This window comes from Chiloscyllium punctatum, chromosome 18, assembly GCF_047496795.1.
Source record: "Chiloscyllium punctatum isolate Juve2018m chromosome 18, sChiPun1.3, whole genome shotgun sequence".
NCBI lineage: Eukaryota > Metazoa > Chordata > Chondrichthyes > Orectolobiformes > Hemiscylliidae > Chiloscyllium > Chiloscyllium punctatum.
The window spans coordinates 99,154,368-99,176,139 of record NC_092756.1 but is presented as its reverse complement, the minus strand read 5'-3'; the positions used below and the strand labels follow the sequence as shown (position 1 = coordinate 99,176,139).

Sequence of the window (21,772 nt, the reverse complement as noted above, 5' to 3'; positions counted from 1 at the left end):
TTGAGCAGACAGGGAACTCACCATGTGGGCCAAGTGGACTGAAAGTCTTGTTAGGTTGGCCTGCAGCCAATGGGGCTCCATGTACCTCAATTGAGGAATCTGATATTGGTGGGGGATACAGGAAACTGCACTCCTATTCGTCCCTGCTGTCACCCTTTCAAAACCCCCACCTCCCTGGTACCCTCATTCCACCAAACATGCCTGTCTCCAAGGTTCTATTAATGATCTTAGGCCCGAGTGCAATTCTTGCTGGGATAACTTCTCCTGGTGACCTTGCCAGAAGTGGAGGGCTGGTAGCCTCTCATTGGCCGACAGAGCTCAGGGCCCGGCTTCTTGCCATGATCAGGTTTTAGTCTGACAGGAGGACCATTCCTGTTCAGCTGCACCTCATTCTCACATCAAATCGAGTTTCCTGAAAACGGTCAACTCAGGATTCCATGGGTTTCATTCCCAGGATACATGCACCCCACTTCAAACAATAAATCTCCCCCAAAATAAATATACTTCCATGATAATCCAAGCTATTGTATGTCCTCTGAAAAAGCCACTCAAATAACAAAGGAAGTGCCTTAGAAACTCAGCAGTGCCAAAGAAAAATCACACTGGATTCAACATCATTGTTGTTTCTCCCTTCACTGATGTTGCCAGACCTGCTGAGTTTCTCCAGCATTCTCTGTTTGTATTCCAGATTGCCAGCATCTGGATCTTTTTTGCATCTATTATAGCAAAGATGATCAGTTGTTTTTAAGAAAATAGCTGATGACTATCTACAGAAGGTTATTTCAAGTGAGCAATAAATGTTAGCTTGACCAGGGTCAGCTACACTTCTTCGAAAAATGAAAAGAAAACTTGCGTCTACCAACCACAGTGAAGATGCCACAGTCATGATGCAGAACCCACAAGTTTGTTCAGCTAAGCACCAAAGGACATATTATTATATCACTTACCTCATCACAGTTTACAAAAGTTGCTAATCTAGAATGACTTGTCTGAGCAACTTAGACATCAACTACTGCACTCCAACCTTAAATCTGAATCAAGACATAGTCATACTCATGGAATCATGCCTACTACTAGACACCACCTTCACCATCCACATGTATGTCCTGTCCCACCAACAGGACAGGCACAAAAGTGGTGGCATACATGGTATAAAGTTGGGAGAGAATTTCCCTTTGAATCCCAATATTGGCTCCAAACATCATGAAGTGGCATGGCATCAGGTCAAGCATGAGTAAGGAAACCTCCTGTCAATTATTACATATCATTCTCCCACAGCTGATAAATGCATTCTCCTCCATATTGAACACTTAGAGGAAGCAGAGAATGGCAACAGTGCAAAATATACTCTGAGTGGAGGACGTCACTGTCTCCGCCGCAGCATTAATGATCAAGCTGGTTGGGTCCTGAAGAAGGGTAGATTAGATTCCCTACAGTGTGGGAACAGACCCTTCGGCCCAACAAGCTTCGAAATCAACGTTTCAGGCAAAAGCCCTTCAGGGCTTTTGCCCGAAACGTCGATTTTGAAGCTCCTTGGATGCTGCCTGAACTGCTGTGCTCTTCCAGCACCACTAATCCAGAATCTGGTTTCCAGCATCTGCAGTCATTGTTTTTACCTAGTTCCCCTCCACTGTCTGGACTTGGAAATGTATTGCCATTACTTCTGTGACACTGAATCAAATTCTGCAACTCTCTCCCTAATAACATTATGGTCTACCTTCAGCACGTGGGCAGCATCATATTATGGCTGCAATTCACTACCACTTATTCAAGGGCAACTAGGGACAAGTAGTTAATCCTGGCCCAGCCAGCAACACCCATATGCCATGAGTGAATTAAAAAAAACATGTTTCAGCCAAATTAGGAGACAGTATTAAATTAAATGTTTCTTGCTTTTAAGAATTAATCCATGCTCTCCACATTCACAAAGAATTGTATAATATTTTGCTTGATTTTCCCTGCCTGAGTCACAGATAGTATACCCACAATTCCTGTATCAGACTACATTTTTCCTACCGTTCAATGCCTAATGGTCAGACTTGGAACAAGAAATATCATCCATTGCTTCATCACCCGAGTTACCAGTTCTGCTCAATCCAGCATCACCTGCTGTGCAGAGGCAATTTGTGAGCTCCACTGGGATATTCAAACTTAGAGTAAAGCAGCCTGACCCCAAGAGACATTAAACAGCTCTGACAAAACCATCAATCTGATGCAGCACTTAACACGTGCACTCAAACATACACACAGCACTCTATGGAATGTCAAAATTGGCAAAAAAAAAGGAATGGCAAAGAGAAGGCAAATGAGAAACCAGCTCAATGTGAAATTATAGCCAGCATAGATACAGAACTCCCTCCGAAGATTAGACTGTTCACCATCTCCTTACCCACTGGTTTGTACAATTCATCTATTACAAGCAATTTTTAATAACTCTTAAACAAATAATTCATAAAGAAGAAACTGCTTCCAGTGGCAGGTGTCAGTGACCATATGACACAATTTATAAATAATTGACAAGAAACAAAAATGTCAATGGGAGAACATTTATGCTAGCCTTAAGATTCAGGAGTGTGACAGGGTGTTGTGATCAGGAATGCGGTGTCGGAAAGGTGCAGACTTCCAGAAGGAATTGGATAAAAACACAATGGCTAGTAAGAGACATGGGAGCATGGCATGAAAGCAGGGAAGTGGGACTAATTAAGTGGTGCCTTCAATGACCTAAAACAACCACAATGGGCAGAGTGGCCGCCTCTCATACACATTAAGGGAGCAGTAAGGGGCTCAGAGCAGGAACCCATGCCCAGTCTGATCCTACTCTACCTGAAAGGGGAGGGCGAGTTATAGTTAATTGGGGAGTTACAGGGGATAGCACAGCTGTGATGGCCCGAATGGCCTCCTCTTAAGTGCTGGGTAATTCTAGGAAAGCGAAGGCCATGATTTAGGAGTGGGTTTTATTCTGACAGACTTGACCGCAGGGTATCCCAACTATAGGATTACTGAACAGATTGAAGGGGCTTTAATACCACCCCGCCCCCCACCTCCCTCACACCCATGTTCACATATTGTATTTATTTTGATCACGGATTTGCAACTCGTTTTAAGGGTTTTTTTTCGCGGCCAGGTACAAAAATACCGGAGCACCCCCCCCCCCCGCCCCAGACAGCGATCCCAGGGAGCGGCCTGAATTTCACACTCAGACCGGCTTTACCTCCCCCACTCCCTCACCTCAGCGACCGCGGGGAAACTCCGAGGCTACGGCAGGAGGCCCAGGCGATGAGGCCTCGTTCGAGAAGCCGAATCCAGCCCCCGAGCGGAAATAAGGGCTCCGGTTAGAGAGGGGGGGGGGGAATGGGGTTTCGGTTTAAATGGCCCCGGGGACCGTTAGTCAGTCACTCACCGCCTTCCCGCTCGATCCGGCCCGACCTGTCAATCAAAGTGCCCAGCTCGAGGTCCACCCATCACATCGGCTGGAGAGGCGGGGAATTGTCAATAGAGACCAATAGCAGGGGTCACATAGGATCGACAGCTGTATTCACCAATGAAAATCCGAGAGTCGATTTGAAGGACGGCGCTCTTGACCAATAATAGGCGGCTCCGTGCGATTGACGTCGGTATTATCCAATAATAATTGCCCAATCCAGACAATGCGGGCCGACCGTCATTCAATAAACATAGAAATTCCCCCATGCCCGCTGACTGACAGGCGTCTCGCCCAATCAACGTCGAGATTCTGGTCAAGCAGTGGTTCGGTCAGTCGGACTCGTGTATGTTTCCTTCAGCCGCAAATTCATGTGGAGATCCACTTAACATCTCCCCTGGCGTTGACCTCCAATGCAACATCGACAAACCCATTGGCTTCTAGAGCCTTCCTCCCTAAACAGAGTTGAAAAGTCTGCCTTGTTGAACTTACTGCAATGATGGTTTAATGATGATCGGTGTTACAGCTACAAATAATCATTTTTGTTATGGGTTTTCAAGTCTTTAAGGCACTGGCAACACTGCGTATTGGTTCTACCATGATTCAAGCCTGTCTCTCATTAACTCTACTCCCAAAGATACCTGTATGTTTGTCTGCAGATGCTGGAATCCAAAATTCCAGGCAGGAGGTTGGAAGAGCACAGCATCAGGAGGTGGAGAAGTCAACGTTTGAGGTGTCAACTTTCTTCAAGACTCAGGACAGCCCTGGTTGACTCATGGTTTCAGCTTATTCTCTGGCTCCCATTGATCTTATTTCTTCCTGTTCTGAACCATTGTCTTTCCCTCTCTTTTTTCTCGTCCCAGCTTTGCCTACGGCTCTGTCACTTTTTCCTGGTCCTTACTCTCTTTGCCGTGAAGGTCCAATCTCTCCATGCCGCCATCCCCCAGCAGGATGGTCAGACGATTCTCTGCTTCTCCCTTGAACAAAGACACGACTCCCATCAACCTGCTCTCCTCTGCTGGATAAAAACAATGACTGCAGATGCTGGAAACCAGATTCTGGTTAGTGGTGCTGGAAGAGCACAGCAGTTCAGGCAGCATCCAAGGAGCTTCGAAATCGACGTTTCGGGCAAAAGCCCTTCATCAGGATGGTGAAGCCCTTCCTGATGAAGGGCTTTTGCCCGAAACGTCGATTTTGAAGCTACTTGGATGCTGCCTGAACTGCTGTGCTCTTCCAGCACCACTAATCCAGAATCTCCTCTGCTGGAGCTGAGCTCATTCCCACATTGAACAACTTCTCCCCTAACTTAACGCACATCCTGCAAATAGGAGCATCACTCCGAAAGCTTGTGATTTCAAATAAACCCGTTGGACTGCAATCTGGTGTCATGTGACTTCTGACCTTGTCCACCTCTTCCAACACTGGCACCTTCACACAATATCTAATCATAACCTCTTCCATTGCTCCCATCTCTGAGATCATATATTGCAAACTACCTATTGTCATTTACTCTTCTCTCTTTACCCCAAAACAGGCAATTCTAAAATGACCCCAAATGGGGTCACAGAGTATGATTTTTAATGTTATGAGATCCAAGGAAGGAATAGATGCTGTGGAGTTCAGACCAAGTTACATTAGCCTTTTTGCTGCTCTGAAAATCTCTCGTTTCTCATTGAGAGGTCATGACAATTTTCAAGACTTGCAAAGGGGTGACTGTGGGACAATGCTTGGGAAACTCTGCACTCAGAGGTAATGCTGACTTTGAACAATTTTTACAAATCCATCCTCATTTCACTCCAATCAAAGACCCCATCATCGAGAGAACACTTGAACCAGGAGCAGGAGTAGGCCTTTCGCCCTTTTGAACCTGCTGAAGTAGATATTGGGCCATGAAGGTTTGTAGGATGTTTAACATTTGTTTAAAATGCTTACATAAAATTACAACATTTAAATGGCATCTGGATGGGTATGTGAATAGGAAGGGTTTAGGGGAATATGGACCAAATGCTGGCTAGTGGGACTAGATTTATTTAGGATATCTGGTCGGCATGGACAAGTTGGACCAAAGGAACTGTTTCTGTGCTGTACAGCTCTATGACTCTATGACAACTTTTTAATATTGTATGTTTTGCTGTGAAACACTTTTGGAGTCCTCAGTCTTCAGCTGTGACTCAGGAGTTAGCATGTTTGCCAGTTCTGAAGATGACTCATATCAGACTTGAAATGTTAACTTTGCTTCTCTCTCCACAGATGCTGCCAGATCTGCTGAGTTTGTTGAGCGCATTCTTTTGTCATTGCAGGTTTACCTTGTTCCCCAAAAGATAGAGGATGTAGTGCCCAAATCTAGATTTCACCCCCATCAGAGATGTCGGATCCAGGATCCTGCCTGCTTTCCCAGGTGGATATCAAACATCCCATGGCATTATTGAATAATGAGGTCACCAAGATGACAGCAATGGAGTAGGCAGTGTCCGGATTCCTCCGCTTGGTGCTTGTCCATTCCATTCATTTTTTTTCTTTCTTTTCTCATTGTTCTTCTCTCTTTTATTAAATTTTCTGTGTAGTGTTCTTTTAAAAAAGACTTACGTTGGAATGGTGGTGACATTATTGGAGCTCCTGAGAAACGGATCAGAGTGGGCTGGAGGCCCGGAGCAGAGCGGGAATGGCCAACGGGCTGGAAGACCGGAGTGTGTGGAGACGGTTGTTGGACTGGGGACCGGTAATCGTGGTCAGCAGCTTGTGAGCCTGGTCAGACCACGTGCAGAAGCCCTCTGTGCTGATCTATTGCAGACTTTTATAGAATGACTGTAATGCTTATCTTTTTAACTTTATTCTCATTATTTCTAACTTATACAATGAACAACTATAAGTAATGTAACTTTTTTTTCTTTTTCCCTTTATTTCTATATTTTATATCTAAGCTCTGTCCCGAGGTACTGTGTGCCTAAGGTGGCACCATATGGGGCAGACATTGTAAACTTTTCACTGTGCTCCTGTACTTCTGTATTTGAGTACACATGACATTAAGTCTAATTCTAGGATCTTCCCCAGTGCCCTGAGGATAATATTTATCCTTCAACTAAAACAGTCTGCTATTTGTGTGATCTTGCTGAGTACCTTCAAAAAACACTTGATGACCTTAAAGTACTTTGTGATGTAATGAGGTTGGGACAGGAGCTATGGAAATGCACATTTTCCTGTTTCCCAATCTAGAGATCAACTTACTAGTTTCTAATCAGGTAGAACACATTTCTGTCTGCACTTTTCTCGTTCTTGTTTTCAATCTTCAGAGAGGAAGCTGACTTTCTGCGCACTCAGCTCAATCAGTGAGATATTGCAGTAATGATAGGTAAATAGTACCAAGGCAAATTATACAGTCCTTTGATGCTGACAGACCCTATAATCAAGTTTATTGCTAAAAATCTATAATTATCTTTCTGTCTTGCAGAGAACAAACACAGCTCTTTAAACCATTTTCTAATCCTTACTTCCTCTGGATTACAGTTCTTTCTTTAGATCTCCAGGTCACACATCTTTCACTGCTTGAAATGATGGGGAAAGGAGTTATTCTTCATTGAGTGGTTGCTGAGTTGCTACCCTTTTTCTCTCTCTCTCTCTTACGTGGTCTTTTCTATGAAACTCTCACACACCTCAGCTGGATAATCATGAGACCCCTCAGACGAGTTGTTGCAATTGTGTGAACCTTGGCAATGGACTATTGAAATTATAAAATAAACTGTTTTAAAAGTCAGTTTAAACCTGATCCCCATGGTAGGCATTGTAAACATCTGTTTGAACCCCCAATAATTAAAGTTCAGACTGCAGACTATCTGGAACCAAGGGTATGTACTGATGCAGCTCTTGTTAGCAACAAGATGTTGATTGGTCTGTAGACTAGTGACAGAGTCTAGATTACAGTGGTGCTGGAAAAGCACAGCAGGTCAGGCAGCATCCGAGGAGCAGGAAAATCAACGTTTCGGGCAAAAGCCTTTCATCAGGAATAGAGGCAGGGTGTCTGCAGAGTATAGAGATATACTCTCTCAGCAGAGTATAGAAGAGGTATGGGCGCAGGTTTTGCAATTGCTGCGGTGGCAGGGGAGGGTGCCAGGATGGGAGGGTGGGTTGTTGCCCACACCTCCCCCCTCACCTCCATCCAAAGCCCCAAAGGAGCCTTCCACATCCATCAAAGTTTTACCTGCACATTCACCAATACCATTTATTGTATCCGTCGCTCCCGATGTGGTCTACTCTACATTGGGGTGACTGGACACCTCCTAGCAGAGCGCTTTGGGGAACATCTCCACACCAATCAACCCCACCGCCCTGTGGCCCAACATTTCAACTCCCCTTCCCACTCTGCCGAGGACATGCAGGTCCTGGGCCTCCTCTACCGCCTTTCCCTCAACACCCCACGCCTGGAGGAAGAACGCCTCATCTTCCGCCTCAGAACATTTCAACCCCATGGCATCAGTGTGGGTTTCACCAGTTTCCTAATTTCCCCCTCCCCCACCTCACCCCAGCTCTAACCTTCCAGCTCAGCACCATCCCCATGACCTGTCCTACCTGGCTATCTTCCTTTCCACCTATCCACTCCACTCTCCTCTCTGACCTATCACCTCCATCCCCACCCCCACTCACCTATTGTACTCTATCTCCCCACTTTCTCCCCACCCCACCCCCTCTCATTTATCTCTCCACTCTGCAGGCACCCTGCCTCTATTCCTGATGAAGGGCTTTTGCCGAAACGTTGTGCTCCTCGGATGCTGCCTGATCTGCTGTGCTTTTCCAGCACCACTCTAATCAAGACTCTGGTTTCCAGCACCTGTAGTCCTTGTTTATAACTTCTAGACTAGTGACAGTTAATAATGACAGAGACCTTTCACTTGGTAACAACTGTGTGATTGGTTCAGGTGAATGAGTAGCTAGGACCTGGATGCAAATTACAGAGAGAGAGAGAGAGAAGTAAGTGTGCAGATCTTCTCCCCAGAGCTACCTGTGCTCAAATGTAAAAAACTTGGTATAAACTTGAAGAAAACCAGTTACTTTTCCTTCAGCAATTGCTGTGACTTTTAAATTGATAAATTCGAGACATTTTCTAAGTGAGTCAGTTGCTCTGTGTCTCATACAAACCAATGGAAACTTCCAGGGAATGAACATATAAATACCAAGGAGTCTGATCAGCCAAGAAAAGAATCATCTCAACATCAGAATGAGGAAGCAAAGACACTTAACTTATTTCTAGTTTTTCTACAGCAATAATGTGTGTGTGTGTTTATTTATAAGGGAACTGGAGTTACAGTTTGTAGTGTTATATGCCAATGGTTTATATCTGTTTACCTAGAACTATCATCTGGTTATTTGATTAATAATAATAACAGAAACCTGAGTGTGTAAATTGGAGAATTGTGCGTACTTCTAAAAAAAAGTTACCATCTGGTATGACTCTGGAAATGGCGGGATTCGATGTACAGCGCGCTATCCAGTGGATTAGTAATGCTGTTATTGAAGAAACCTGGTGTGAATTGATTTTGTCGTGGGTAACAGTCAGTCAGACTTTGATGGCCACATTGGGACTTTGGTGACAATTTCTGGAACAGTGGAGCCTGAATTCCACACACTATTTCCAGTTACATCCTGGCTCTAATTAGCTTCAATACTGAAATGATTACCTATTTCTGGACTTGTCACCAAACACAGGAAATAACTTTTTGCCTCTACCTAGTCTTTTTATAATTTTAGATACTTCAATTAGATTGCCATTCACTCTTCTAAACTCAGTGGAATTGAACCTAAGCTTGGTTCACATGCCCTTGTAATTTTTTTGTCTTAGTCTTCCTTGAGAAATGGGTGTAGCTGACAAAATAGGCATTTGTTCCCTATCCCTAACTGCCCCTTGCTTGGCATGCTAGGGCCAATTTAGAGGACAGTTAAGATTCAACCATATCACAGTGGGCCTGGAGTCACATGTGGATCAGACCAGGTAAAGATGGCAGATTTCCTTCCCTAAAGGGCATTAGTGAACCAGAAATGTACTAAGTGTTTAATTGAACCCTTTCAGCCCCAGCTTTCCTGAACTCTCCTTCAAAGTGTGATTTTTATTTGAGTGAAGCGATTAGTTTGCAATTGAAATAAATTCTTTGTCGTGCAGTTTTGGCCCACAGCCTCCTTTACAAGTGAAACCTCACATCAGTGTTGAGCACCACAGGAAGCAGCTTAGCTGCACTCAGAACTTTGAATGCAAAAAGAAACCTGCCATCAAAAAATAAGCAGATTTCCGAGCAACGGATTCTGACAGTCGGACTGGAATTCCACACGTTGACAAGGGGAGAGTCCCCATTTTGACCCAGTGCAGGCCAGTCCTGTGTGAGTCCTGCTTTGAAAATTGCATTACTGTGTGAGTGTATGCAGGGAGTGGAGCTGTGTGAGAATCCCTTTGGCTAACCCTCTGCTTTAAGCATCTTAGGTTGTGGTTTTCCTGGAGTGCAAGAAGAAATTGGCTTCAACTTTAACTATCATCTGACGAATTGCAGTCGAGGGGTGTTGGGCTGTGCTAGACACTTCTCCGTCTGCCTGCTAACTTATTGAGTGAGCATTTACAAATGCAAAAGGAAAACCTGTTTGAGACCTTCCATCAACCAAAGATTGAACGTTGTTGAGAAAAGGTAATTTGTGTCTTGTCTCTGCACGTCCTCTGCGCCTCTACCCCAGCTCCCTCCCACCCTCTCTCCTCCCCCAGCTCGACCACTTCCCTACCAACGCCTCCCCCCCACCCCCCCCCCCCCCCCCCCTCCCCCCAGCAACCCATCGTCTCCTGCTGCACGCATTCAGATGCCACTCCCGGAGCTGCTCAGTTACAGGAGATTCCTTCCCGTTTTCTCATTTGAAGGTTTTCCGGTCAATCTCTGACCAGTGAGACTCCCATTCAGGGAATGGAGGCTGTGGCCAAGTACGAGTTCAACGGAGCTGGAGAGGATGAGCTGAGTTTCAAGAAAGACGACATCCTGAAGGTAACTTTTGTCTTTGTTGGTGGAAGTAACTTCTCTGACATCCTGCCCGTGGTCACAGAGCTGGCGACAAAATCAAGCTTCTCAAACCGGCCGCCTGGCCGCGGGGCAAATCCTGAGGAGAACCTAGAATTGGGGTTTTCTGTCAACTCAATCATTCCAATTGTCCTCAACAGCCACTTATTTATCAGCTGGGGGAAAGGCATAAAAATGAAAAAGCGAGCGAGTCTCTGAGTTGGGGATCTTTGATCTGACAGAAACAATGCCACCAACATTGCTCATTTGTGGCAATGTATTCCCCCCACCTCCCCATCTCCCCCGCTGTTTCCATTGACAGGGGTACGATTTGAGGATCTGTGAAAGCCCCCATCCCAGGGATGGAGAAGGCACCATTTTAACCCATGGAGCTGGGGTGTTGTGGGGATTTGGTGGTGAAAACTCATCTCCTTTTTCACTGCTGTGCACTGACAACCCAACAGTGTGGATCTCGAGACCAGAGAGAGAGAGGGGGTTGCTGGGTGGGAAGGTTGACTGATGCACAGCTTGATTCAAAATCTCTGGTGACACTCCCTGAGAACAAATGGGTAGTTTGGAAAGGCTCCTCGGGCACATGGTGCAGAGTTCTGAGGCTCCAAAGATGTACAGATTGGGTGTATTAGCCATGGTAGTTGCAGGGCTATGGGGATAGGGTGGGGGGCTAGGCTTGGGTGGGCTGCTGTTTGGAGAGTTGGTGCAAACTTGATGGGCCAAACAGCCTCTTTCCATTCTGTAGGGATTCTATGATTCAAGAAGCACAAGTATTTCCAAAATAGTCGTTTTGTTGACTTGTTCAGCTGCCTCTTTGTGTTAATTGCCAGTTAAAATGATCATCCTATTCCAAAGAGGCAGAAATGAAAATCTATAAGTTGTAGATAACTCAAAGGAATCTTAGCAAAATAATGATCCTACTGCCTGATGCCACAGGCACATGCTAAAACCAGCCACAGGGTGACTATTGATATCCCGTCACGGAAGCACAGGGAATGTCTCGGTCTTTCTCTCTCTCTCTCTCTCTCTCTCTGTGAGCACGGCTCCCAGTTTTTGCTGCTCCCCTCACAGGCATACTCAATCCCCCCAAAAAAATTCAAAATCAACTTTCTCTCATACACACACAAGTTCTTAACTCATAAATGGCATGTTACCTTTCCGTTCATTTAATCATATTAATTACAAATGAAACTTTGCTGAGTGAATGTCTAACCTTGCCTCAGTTTCACTAAAGGCGATGTTCTTGAGAATAACAATTCTCAGTTCAAGAGGACTGTTCCCCTGTTTTATTCTTTCTCCCTCTATGTTTTTTCTCATCTCCCTTTTCCAGTTTCGTACACCCCGCCCTTCCTGAAGTCATAGAACATAGAACATAGAAGAATACAGCGCAGTACAGGCCCTTCGGCCCTCGATGTTGCACCGATCAAAGCCCACCTAACCTACACTAACCCACTATCCTCCATATACCTATCCAATGCCCGCTTAAATACCCATAAAGAGGGAGAGTCCACCACTGCTACTGGCAGGGCATTCCATGAACTTACGACTCGCTGAGTGAAGAACCTACCCCTAACATCAGTCCTATATCTACCCCCCCTTAATTTAAAGCTATGCCCCCTTGTAATAGCTGACTCCATACGTGGAAAAAGGTTCTCACTGTCAACCCAAGTCCTCGCTGGTTCTTTTCCCGGATGAGGACAAATAGACAGAGCTGTTAATGAGGCACACAAGTAAGCTTCATTAATAGGGACGTTGAGCAGGGAGGCTGCGCTGAACTTATAAAGGGTTAGATCTGCAGTGTTATGTTCAGTTCAGGGTGCCATACTATAGGAAGGATGTAAATACATAGGAGAGAGTACAGAGGGGGTTAATGAGAATGGTTCCAGAGTGGGTGAGTCTGGACTGGGTGGATGGGAAGAATCTGTTCCCATTTGTGGATGGCTCGAGGCCAGACAGCAGCATTTTAAACTGATTTGCAAAGGAAGCAGGCACAAGGTGAGAAGGATCTTTCTCATGCAGCGAAATGTGTTGCCTCCGAGTGTGGCAGGTTCAGTTGAGGTATTCAAGAAGACACGGGATGATTATTTGAACTGAAACAGTGTGCTGGGTTACAGGGCAAAGGCAGGAGATTGACTCTGAGTTAAAATACTCAGAGAGAGACGATGCAGACATGTTGGGCTGAATGGCCTGCTGCTGCTGCACTGTAACATTTCTGTGCGATCTTACCCAGTGCTATAAATGAAAACAAGAACTGCAGACACTGGAGATCTGAAGCAAATAAAAAGCAGAGAGTGCTGGAGAAACCCAGCAAGTCAGGCAGCATCTGCTGAGTTTCTCTCCAGCAGTTCCTGATTTTGACTGTCTTATCCTTTGCTGCTCCATATTGCAACCCCAGCGCAGGGAGAGCCTGCCTGACTCGGGAGGCCAGGCTCAGTCCTGTATGGGTAGTGACAGGGCTTCCAGCATCATTGTCTGGTGGTGATTAGGGGCAGGAAGAGGAATCAAGCAGAAGAATCCCCCAAAGAGGGATTGGAGCTGGGACCACCGTTGCTCCATATAATTCAACTAGATCATCACCTCCCACAGACTCTGGCGGCCTTGGACAGTGTTGCTGCGTGCCTTGCAGCGTTTACTGGGGTTTGCTGAGCTCTGTTGTTTCGACAGCTTCGCTGTGGTTCAGAACAACACCACCAGCCCTGAACTGACATGTTAATGGAGGCCTGACACTTTTCCTTGCCCTACATTTGCAGAGGGGGCCCCTTCAAACTATGAACGATCGTCTCTCTCTGACAGAGAATGCTGTCTCTCTAATGGAGAAAGAAACCTGTGAGTGTTTTTGTAGACAATGGATAGTTTCCTAAAGGATTGTGTCCCCCCTTGCAGGTACTTTAGAGCCCTCCAAATCCCTTCTTCGGCATTCCTGCATTTGGGATCAAGACCGTTTGACAAGGGTAATTTCAGTGATGAACAATTTCATGCATCCCTCTTGAAGTCATGCTTTGGTCATTCAACTCCCTTAACACGTCCCACGTATTGAGCACAATTGGTGCTGGGACTTGTGTCAAAGTTTGGAAAGCAGCAAGATTGCAGTTTACAACATGTGTTATTTCTCCTCATTCCAAATTAGAGGAGCCAAAGCATTCTGCTGAGGAAGTGTGATTTAACAACGTGCCTTTAAGTAGCACCCTTAATTTCGAAGAACATGCCAAGGCATTCCACCAGAGTATCATCAGGTGAGAATTTGACAACAAGCCACATAAGGAGACAGTAGGATACGTGATTATTCGATCAGATTGAGAGACACTGCAGTTTAGGGAAAGGATTCCAGTCCTTAGAGCCCTAGTTTGCTGATTGTACAGATGCCAATGCTGGGGGAATTAAAGTCAAGGACGGGAATCTGGAATGCAAGGTTCTCAGAAGGTCGAGGGATTGGAGATTATAGAGGTTCGACAGGTGAGACCATCGAGGGACTTGAAAAGAAGGATGTGGATTTTAAAGTCAAGGCATTGACAGATTGGGAACTGATGTAGATCAGTGAGCGCAAGGGTGATGGGTGATCCAGCCTGAGTTCGGACACGGGAAGGCAAGTTTTGAATGAACTGAAGGTTATAGAGTGTGGGAGATGAGAGGTCAGCTAGAGGGCAATTGGAATGGGCAAGTTTGGAAATGACGACGAGGTTAGCAAGAGCTTAAACAAGAGACCCGTTGCTAGCCTCAAAACCAGCTGGGAAGCCGGGTGAGGAGATATCAACAAGAGACATTTGGCAGCTGTTGGCTAAAGTTCAGAGCCACAGAGTACAGAGTCAGTCCGTTTCTCTTCCCTACATGAGAGCAGGGCACCCCAGTGTTCCTCGAAAAGTTTATTGGAACAGCGAAGAGTTCCAATTAGTGTCATTTTAAAAAAAGACAAGTAATCAAGAACACTTCATACACCTCCAAAATAGTATGTTATAAATGGTACATTTTATTTAATGAAAACTGCATTATTCACTTAAGGTTTAAAGCTTATTCAGGACACGGGACGGATCTTAATCAGTGAAGTCTGAAGAAATGCAGAATGTTTTAACTAAGTCCTTGAATTTCCGACACAGATAAGAAAGGAATAAGTTGACCGAGGATTTAAAACCAGCATCTGGCACCTGGTTTAAGATGTTGAACAGAATGCCAATAGCCTCACGATAGGCCCAATGGAAGTGTCTCTCACTCATTAACATCTTTCTCCTTTCAGTTAGTGAAGCTCTGCTTTGTCACTTAAGAGTAAATGTAACCAGTAAATGCCAGTGATACACACAGTGATCAGCCATGTGGTGAAGGGTCTTGGCTAGATGCTGAGCTAGTATGTACTGAGAGTGCGGGGCTACCCCTCAATAACTGTCCTTCTTCCATCAGCAGTAGTGCAGTAGATAGAGCATTGTTCTCTGAATCAGTAGGTTATGGATTCCCACTTCAGTGACTTTTGCATAAAAATCTAGTCCGACACACTTGTACAGGACTGAGAGCAAGCTGTACTGTCGTAGGTACTGTCTGTCAGATGTGACCCTGCTTTTTTTTTATTCACTTGAGGGGCATGGGCATCACTGGCTGGATCAGCATTTACTGTCCTTGAGAAGGTGGGGGTGAGCTACCTTCTTGAACCGCTGCAGTCCATGTGCTGTGGATTGAGCCTCAATGCCGTTAGGGAGGGAATACCAGGATTTTGACCCAGCGACAGTGAAGGGACAGCGATATATTTCCAGGTCAGGACAGTGAGTGGCTTGGAGAGGAACTCGCAAGGCGGTGGTGTTCCCATGTATCTGCTGCCCTACAATGCGTAACTCACCTCCTGATTCCCCAAAGCCTGTTCACCATCTACATGGCACAGGTCAGGAATATGATGGAATACTCCCCACTTGCCCTGGATGGGGAGCAGCTACATTAACACTTAAGAATCTTAACACCATCCAAGACAAGCAGCCCGCTTGATTGGCATACATCCACAAACATCCACTCGCTCCACCACCGACCCTCAGTGACAGCAGTGAGTACTATCTATAAGATGCATTGCAGAAGATCACTAAAGATCCATAGACAGCACCTTCCAAACCCATGACTGCTTCCCTTTAGAAGGACAAGAGCAGCAGATGCAGGAACACCACCCCCTGAAAGTTCCCCTCCAAGCCACACACCATCTAGACTTGGAAGTATATCGCCATTTCTTCAGTGTCCCTGTGTCAAATTCCTTGAACTTTCTCTGGAACAGCATTGTAAGTCTACCCACAGCACGTGGACTGCAGCTGTTGAAGAAGGCAGCTCATTCCCACCTTCTCAAGGGCAACTAGAAACAGGCAGTAACTGTTAGCCTAGCCAACAATGCCCATGTCACACTGGTGATTAAAACAATTTTTATTTTAAATTGATGGAAGTGGTCATGGGTTTGGAAGGTGCTGTCTAAGGAGGCTTGGTGAATTTCTGCAGTGCACCTTGTACACACTGCTGCTACTGAGTGTCAGTGGTAGAGGGAGTGGATGTTTTTGGATGTGGTGCAAATCAAGCGGGCTGCTTTGTCCTGGATGGTGTAAAACATCTTGAGTGTTTTTGGAGCTGCACCCATCCAGGCAAGTGGGGAGTATTCCATCCTCACTAATATCTTGTAGCTGGTGGATAGACTTTGGGAAGTCAGGAGGTGAGTTACTCGTTGCAGGATTCCCAGCCTCTAACCTGCTGTTGTAGTCACTGTATTTATATGGCTAGTCCAGTTTCATTTCTGGTCAATAGTAACCCCCAGGCTATTGATAGTGGGAGATTCAGTAATGAATTGAATGTCAAGGGGCGGTGGTTAGATTGTCCCTTATTGTAGATGGTCATTGCCTGCCATTTGCGTGGCATGAATGTTGGTTGCTACTTGTCAGCCTAAGCCTGGATATTGTCCAGGTCTAGCAGAAAGACAGACATTTGCGGAGAAATTCAGCATATCTGGCGACATCTGTGGAGAGAAAACAGAGTTAATGTTTCAGGTTCAGTGACTCTGTTTCAGATCATGTGCGATACCTCAGGTAGTGAAACAGTCCACATCTTGCCAGCTGAAACAGAGATAAAGACATTTCAAAAGTGAATGGCAATCAATGCCAGAGCAAGGGGTATTGTCACAAACTTGCCCTCATTGTCACTGTACAGATCTTGTTGCATTTGAACATGGACTGCTTCGGTATCTGAGGACTCACGAGTGGTGTTGAACATTGTGCAATCATCGGCAGACATCCCCACATCTGACCTTATGATGGAGGGAAGGTCGTTGATGAAGTGGCTGAAGATGGTTGGGCCTCAGACAGTACCCTGATGGAACTCTTGCAGAGGTGTCCTGGAGCTATGATGACTGACCTCCAACAACGATCCTATTTTGTGCTAGATATAACTCTTACCAGCTTGCCCTCTTGTTGCTGTGAGAATTTTCTCCCGAGCTTGCAATCTGCAGCACATTTTGCTGAAAAAGTCACTGTGACTTACAAGCTCTGAAAGATTCTCAGTGTCTGAGAGCGGAGAATGGGAAATGTTGTGGTTAAGTCAAACCAGCCTGGCAGAAACTTGAGACTGAACAAATCAACTTTTTTATTGTTTCATTAGGACTTTCCAAAATAAACGTCCTTTGAGCGATGGTGATGTAGTGGCAATATCACTGGTTGAGTAAGCCTGACTAATATTCTGGAGACATGATTTCAAATCCAACCACAGCAGCAATTTGAACTCAGTAAAAATCTGGAATTAAAAGCCAGTCTAATGGTGGCTGGAGTTGTGATTAAAAACCCATCTTGTTCATTGATGCCCGTAAGGCAAGTCAATCTTGTATACCTGAGACTCCAGGCTCACAGTGTTGTAGCGGCTTCGGTTACAGTCAAGAGTGAACCAGATCAGGAAAAGTCAGGGAACATGATGAATGCTGGCCTTGTCAGTGATATCCATGACCAATGAAAGAAGCATGTTTCAAATTTCTCCAGTAACAGGTTTTAAATGATTGTTGTATGATTTTCGTGACACTCTGTCACGAAACAAGTGATGGAAAACAAGTGAAACTGCTTCAGTGATGTTGATTAGGCTAGAAAATTGGCCCCACGAGAGACAAAGGGGGAGAATTCCCAGTTCCTCGTTGAACAGTGTTATGGCATTTTCTGATATGTGCTCCATCAACACTGACCCTCCGACAGTGCGGCTCTCCCTCAGTACTGACTCTGACAGTGCGGCACTCCCTCAGCACTGACCCTCTGACAGTGCGGCACTCCCCCAGCACTGACCCTCCGACAGTGCGGCACTCTCCCAGCATTGACCCTCCGACAGTGGGGCACTCCCTCAGCACTGACCCTCCGACAGTGCAGCACTCCCTCAGTACTGACTCTGACAGTGCAGCATTCCCTCAGTACTGACCCTCTGAGAGTGCGGCCTTCCCTCAGTACTGACCCTCCGACAGTGCGGCCCTCCCTCAGTACTGACCCTCCAACAGTGCGGCCCTCCCTCAGTACTGACCCTCCGACAGTGCGGCGCTCCCTCAGTACTGACCCTCTGAGAGTGCGGCCTTCCCTCAGTACTGACCCTCTGACAGTGCGGCCCTCCCTCAGTACTGCACTGGGAGTGTCTTGTTGGATTTTTGACTCAATTCGGAGAGTGCTGTCTAATCCGCAGCAATGTCTGAGGATATCAACTGAAAATAAGCAAACTAAACAGTTATAAATTGCATTCTTTAAAAAAGCCGAGATTTCTTCTCATGTTGAGGCAAATACTCATCTCCCAACCAGCACTTTATGGATCGATTTCTGTCATCTCAATATTTGAACCTTTTTCAGAATCCTCTATCGTGGTGACAGTAAAACGTGCCTTCTCGCACATTCATTTAGTTTCTTTCTGTGTGAGAGATTCAGATATGCATTAAGTTATGACAGGACAGCGTCACACTGCATTTTCAGTGTAAGTACCTGATCTTACAGATCACCTTCTGTTCATTGCTCTTTTGAGTTGTCTCTTTTGGAAAGAGTTCATTCAGCTTTCTTGTTTTGAGGTGTTTATCCATTTTCTACGTCAGCTCAATATATATTTCTGATTACTCTGTTCCTTTACACTTTTGCATTAAATGTTTGGAATGACCCAATTAAGTGAATTTTCATAGTGTCATACAGTACAGAAGAGTCCCATTGGGCTGCCAATCCTATCCTTTGGAAATTCCTTTGTGCATTCTTTGTCCAACCATATTCAAGTTACACAACATCAAACAGAGAGGAGTTGCCGTGAAAAAAAGTCTGTAACATTACCATTTGCCTTGGCATTTGCGCTTGAAGTGTCTTTATCTCTGTTTCACCTGTGGGTCGGACACTGGGAACTGGGGTTAGAATAGATGGAGGTTTGATGACTGGCACATATGAGATGGGCCAAAGAGCCTCCTTCTGTTCTGTAAAAGCTCTATGACATTCTACAGTGACTCTCATTGAAGGATGAGAAGGCTGTTAGCGCCCTTCAAGCCTGCCTGACCGTTCGACAAAAGTGTGACTGACTTTTGACCTCAGTTTCACTTACCCACTGTATCCACATATCTCTCGAATCACTTACCATCCAACAATCCATCGATCTCCATATCAAACATCTTCAGAGACTGAGCACCCACGGGGCTGTGTGTTAGATCACTCGGAAAGATCCTCAACCATTTCACCTCATCTGAATCCTAAGTAACCAGCCTATTATTCTAAGGCTCTGTCTCCTAGATTTAGACATCTAATCCAAGGGAGATACCATCCCAGCATCCATCCTGGCATTTGCCACAATAGTTTTGTGTATGTCAATGGTCACTATATTTCAGCCAATGTACAAACAGAAGCATGAGGAATAACCCCTCAAGCCTGTTACATTATTCAGTCAGATCTTGACTGATCTGATCAGATCCTCGAATCCATTCTCCCACAATTCCTACCACCTTACAACCCATGGGGTTTACCACAAATCAAGCCCCTTCTGCCTTAAAGAAGATTTTAAAACTCCACCTTTTGAAAAAGAGAGTTCCAAACACACTCAACTCTCTGAAAGAAAAATTTTCTCAGGGCTTCATAGAATCCCTACAGTGTGGAAGCAGGCCACTAAGCCCATCAAAACCACACCGACCCTCTGGAGAGCATTCCACCCAAGCTCACTGTATTTCCCTGCTGGGATGGAAAGATCCCATGATACTCTTTTCAAAGAAGAGCCTGAAATTTCTCCCTGGTTTTGAAAACAGTACGGGGAATTGTCTTATGAGGAAAGATTGGACAGGCCTGTACCCACTGGGGTTGGGAAGGCTCAACCTGCATTTCCCATGGCCAGTCCACCTAACTGCACTTCTTTGGAGTGCAGGAGGAAACCAGAGCAAACCCATGCAAACACACGCACACTCCACACAGACAATCACCCAAGGGTGAGATTGAATGCGGGTCCCTGGCACTGTGAGGTAGCAGTGTTAACCACTGAGCCACCGTGCCACCCCAGCATGCTGTTATGAATGGGCAACATCTGAATTTCAAACGGTGACCCCAACTTGTAGATTCTCCCATAAGATGAAACATCTAAATCCATCCGGCCAAGGCCCTTTAGGCTCTCTCTCTTTCAATCAAGTATCCTCTTAACTTTCTAAACCCCAGCAAATACAAGCCTGTCCAATCTTTCCTCTTAGGACAATTTCCCATTCCACATTTTAGTCTGGTAAACCTTCTTTGGAACATAACTGCTCCATTCTACTTAATTTCTCCTCATGGAACTTCCTTTGTCCTCAGAGTCAGTCCAGTGAATCTCTGTTACTCTCCCGAGAAGGTTAGTGTGCCCTATGTCAGGAAATAAGGAAAATTTGCATTTGTGTAGCACTTTTCAGTAGCATCAGAAGTCTCCAGAGTGCTCAGTCATAGAGTTATAGAGTTCTACAAGACAGACAAAGGCCCTTCAGCCCACCAAGTCTGCCCTGGTAAGAATAATCAGTGAACTATTGTAATCCCATTTTCCAGTTTGGCCATAGTCTTGTAAGGTCAGAAGTCACATGACTCCAGGTTATAGTCCAACAGGTTTGTTTGAAATCACAAGGTTTCAGAGCGCTGCTCCTTTAGTTGGTGAACTGTCTGCAATAGGAGAGCAAGGGGTTGCAGTAGAGAATATCAGTGAGAAGCACATCAGAAAAATAACCTGATGTAGTGTGACTTCACTTCACACGGTGCTATGAAAGCTTGTGATTTTAAATAAACCCTTTGAACTATAACCTGGTGTCATGTGACTTCTGACCTTGTCCACCCCGAATCCAACACCAACACCTCCACATCATGGTTTTGTAAGTCTTGGCAGTGTAAGTGCGCATCTAAATACTCCTGAGGGTTTCTGCCTCTCCTTCCCTTATGGGCAACAACGGTTCCAAATGCTTGGTAACAAACTAAATTCTTGTTGAAGTATAGTCACTGTTGTAATGTAGGAACCGTAGCAACCAGTTTATATTCCCACAAACAGCAAAATGACAATGATCAGATAATCTGTTTCTTGGTGATTTGAGGGTCAAATGTTGTTTTAAAGACCAGGGAGAAATTTCAGGCTGCTCTTTGAAATCTTTCCATCCCAGCAGGTAAATAGGCCTCAGTTTAGTTGCTCAAACTATACATGGTCTCCAGGTATGGTCTCACCAAGGCCCTGTACAATTGTGGCATTAATTTTTCACTCCTATATTTCTGTCTCTTTGCAAAAAATGCTTGTTTTTTAATATCTTGCCAAATCTGCATATTTACGTACAAGAACACACAGAACCCTCTGAATACCAACATTGCTTTCCTTTTGAAAATATTTTGCTTTTATGTCCTGAGTGAATAACTTTGCAGTTCCCCTCCAAGATCACTTCAGCTGTTTGTACCCATTGACCAATCTACTTTCCCAGCTAACCTTTTCATGTCATCAGATTTGGATACATTGCTCCCACCCCCTCATGGGGGGGGTCAGTGATATAGATTATCAATTGTAAATACCTGAGACACAGACTCGAATCATCTCGTTACTCAGGCTCCATTCTTTGTGCACACTGCCCAAGGGAACCTTGGCTCATTTGCTGCTGATGTTTCTTCCTGATCCATATTCCTTGGCCATTTTGCTATTGCGTTTCACTCTCTGGAGTAGTCCCCGAGTTTACCTCAGGCAGAAATGGCTCTTGTGGTGCAGTGGTAGTGATCCTCCCTCTGGACCAGGTGGCCTGGGTTGAAGTCCCACCACCTGCTTCAGAGGTTTATGTGACATCCCTGAACGAGGAAGGCTAGGGAAATACCTAGCTCAGTCAGACTAGGAGGCTGCACTGTTGCCATTCTCCTGACTC

General features: G+C 45.3%; 2 protein-coding genes across 6 annotated transcripts in view; one reads left to right on the top strand and one right to left on the bottom strand.

Annotated features, from left to right (window-relative positions):
* The window catches only part of LOC140489403 (epsin-2-like), a 32,805-nt gene extending 29,345 nt beyond the window's left edge, over positions 1-3,460 (bottom strand). For 3 of the 5 annotated variants that reach the window (XM_072588924.1, XM_072588927.1, XM_072588926.1), the window contains exon 1: positions 3,401-3,460. The gene's annotated coding sequence lies outside the window, so the exon portion shown is untranslated. The other 2 variants (XM_072588925.1, XM_072588928.1) reach the window with 1 other exon arrangement.
* Positions 3,461-9,636: 6,176 nt separating this feature from the next.
* The window catches only part of LOC140489401 (growth factor receptor-bound protein 2-like), a 57,267-nt gene continuing 45,131 nt past the window's right edge, over positions 9,637-21,772 (top strand). Inside the window, exons 1-2 of the mRNA XM_072588919.1 lie at positions 9,637-10,083; positions 10,308-10,428. Coding sequence (XP_072445020.1) covers positions 10,351-10,428 — 78 coding nt within the window. The 5' untranslated portion in view covers positions 9,637-10,083; positions 10,308-10,350. The remainder of the gene's footprint in view (positions 10,084-10,307; positions 10,429-21,772) is intronic.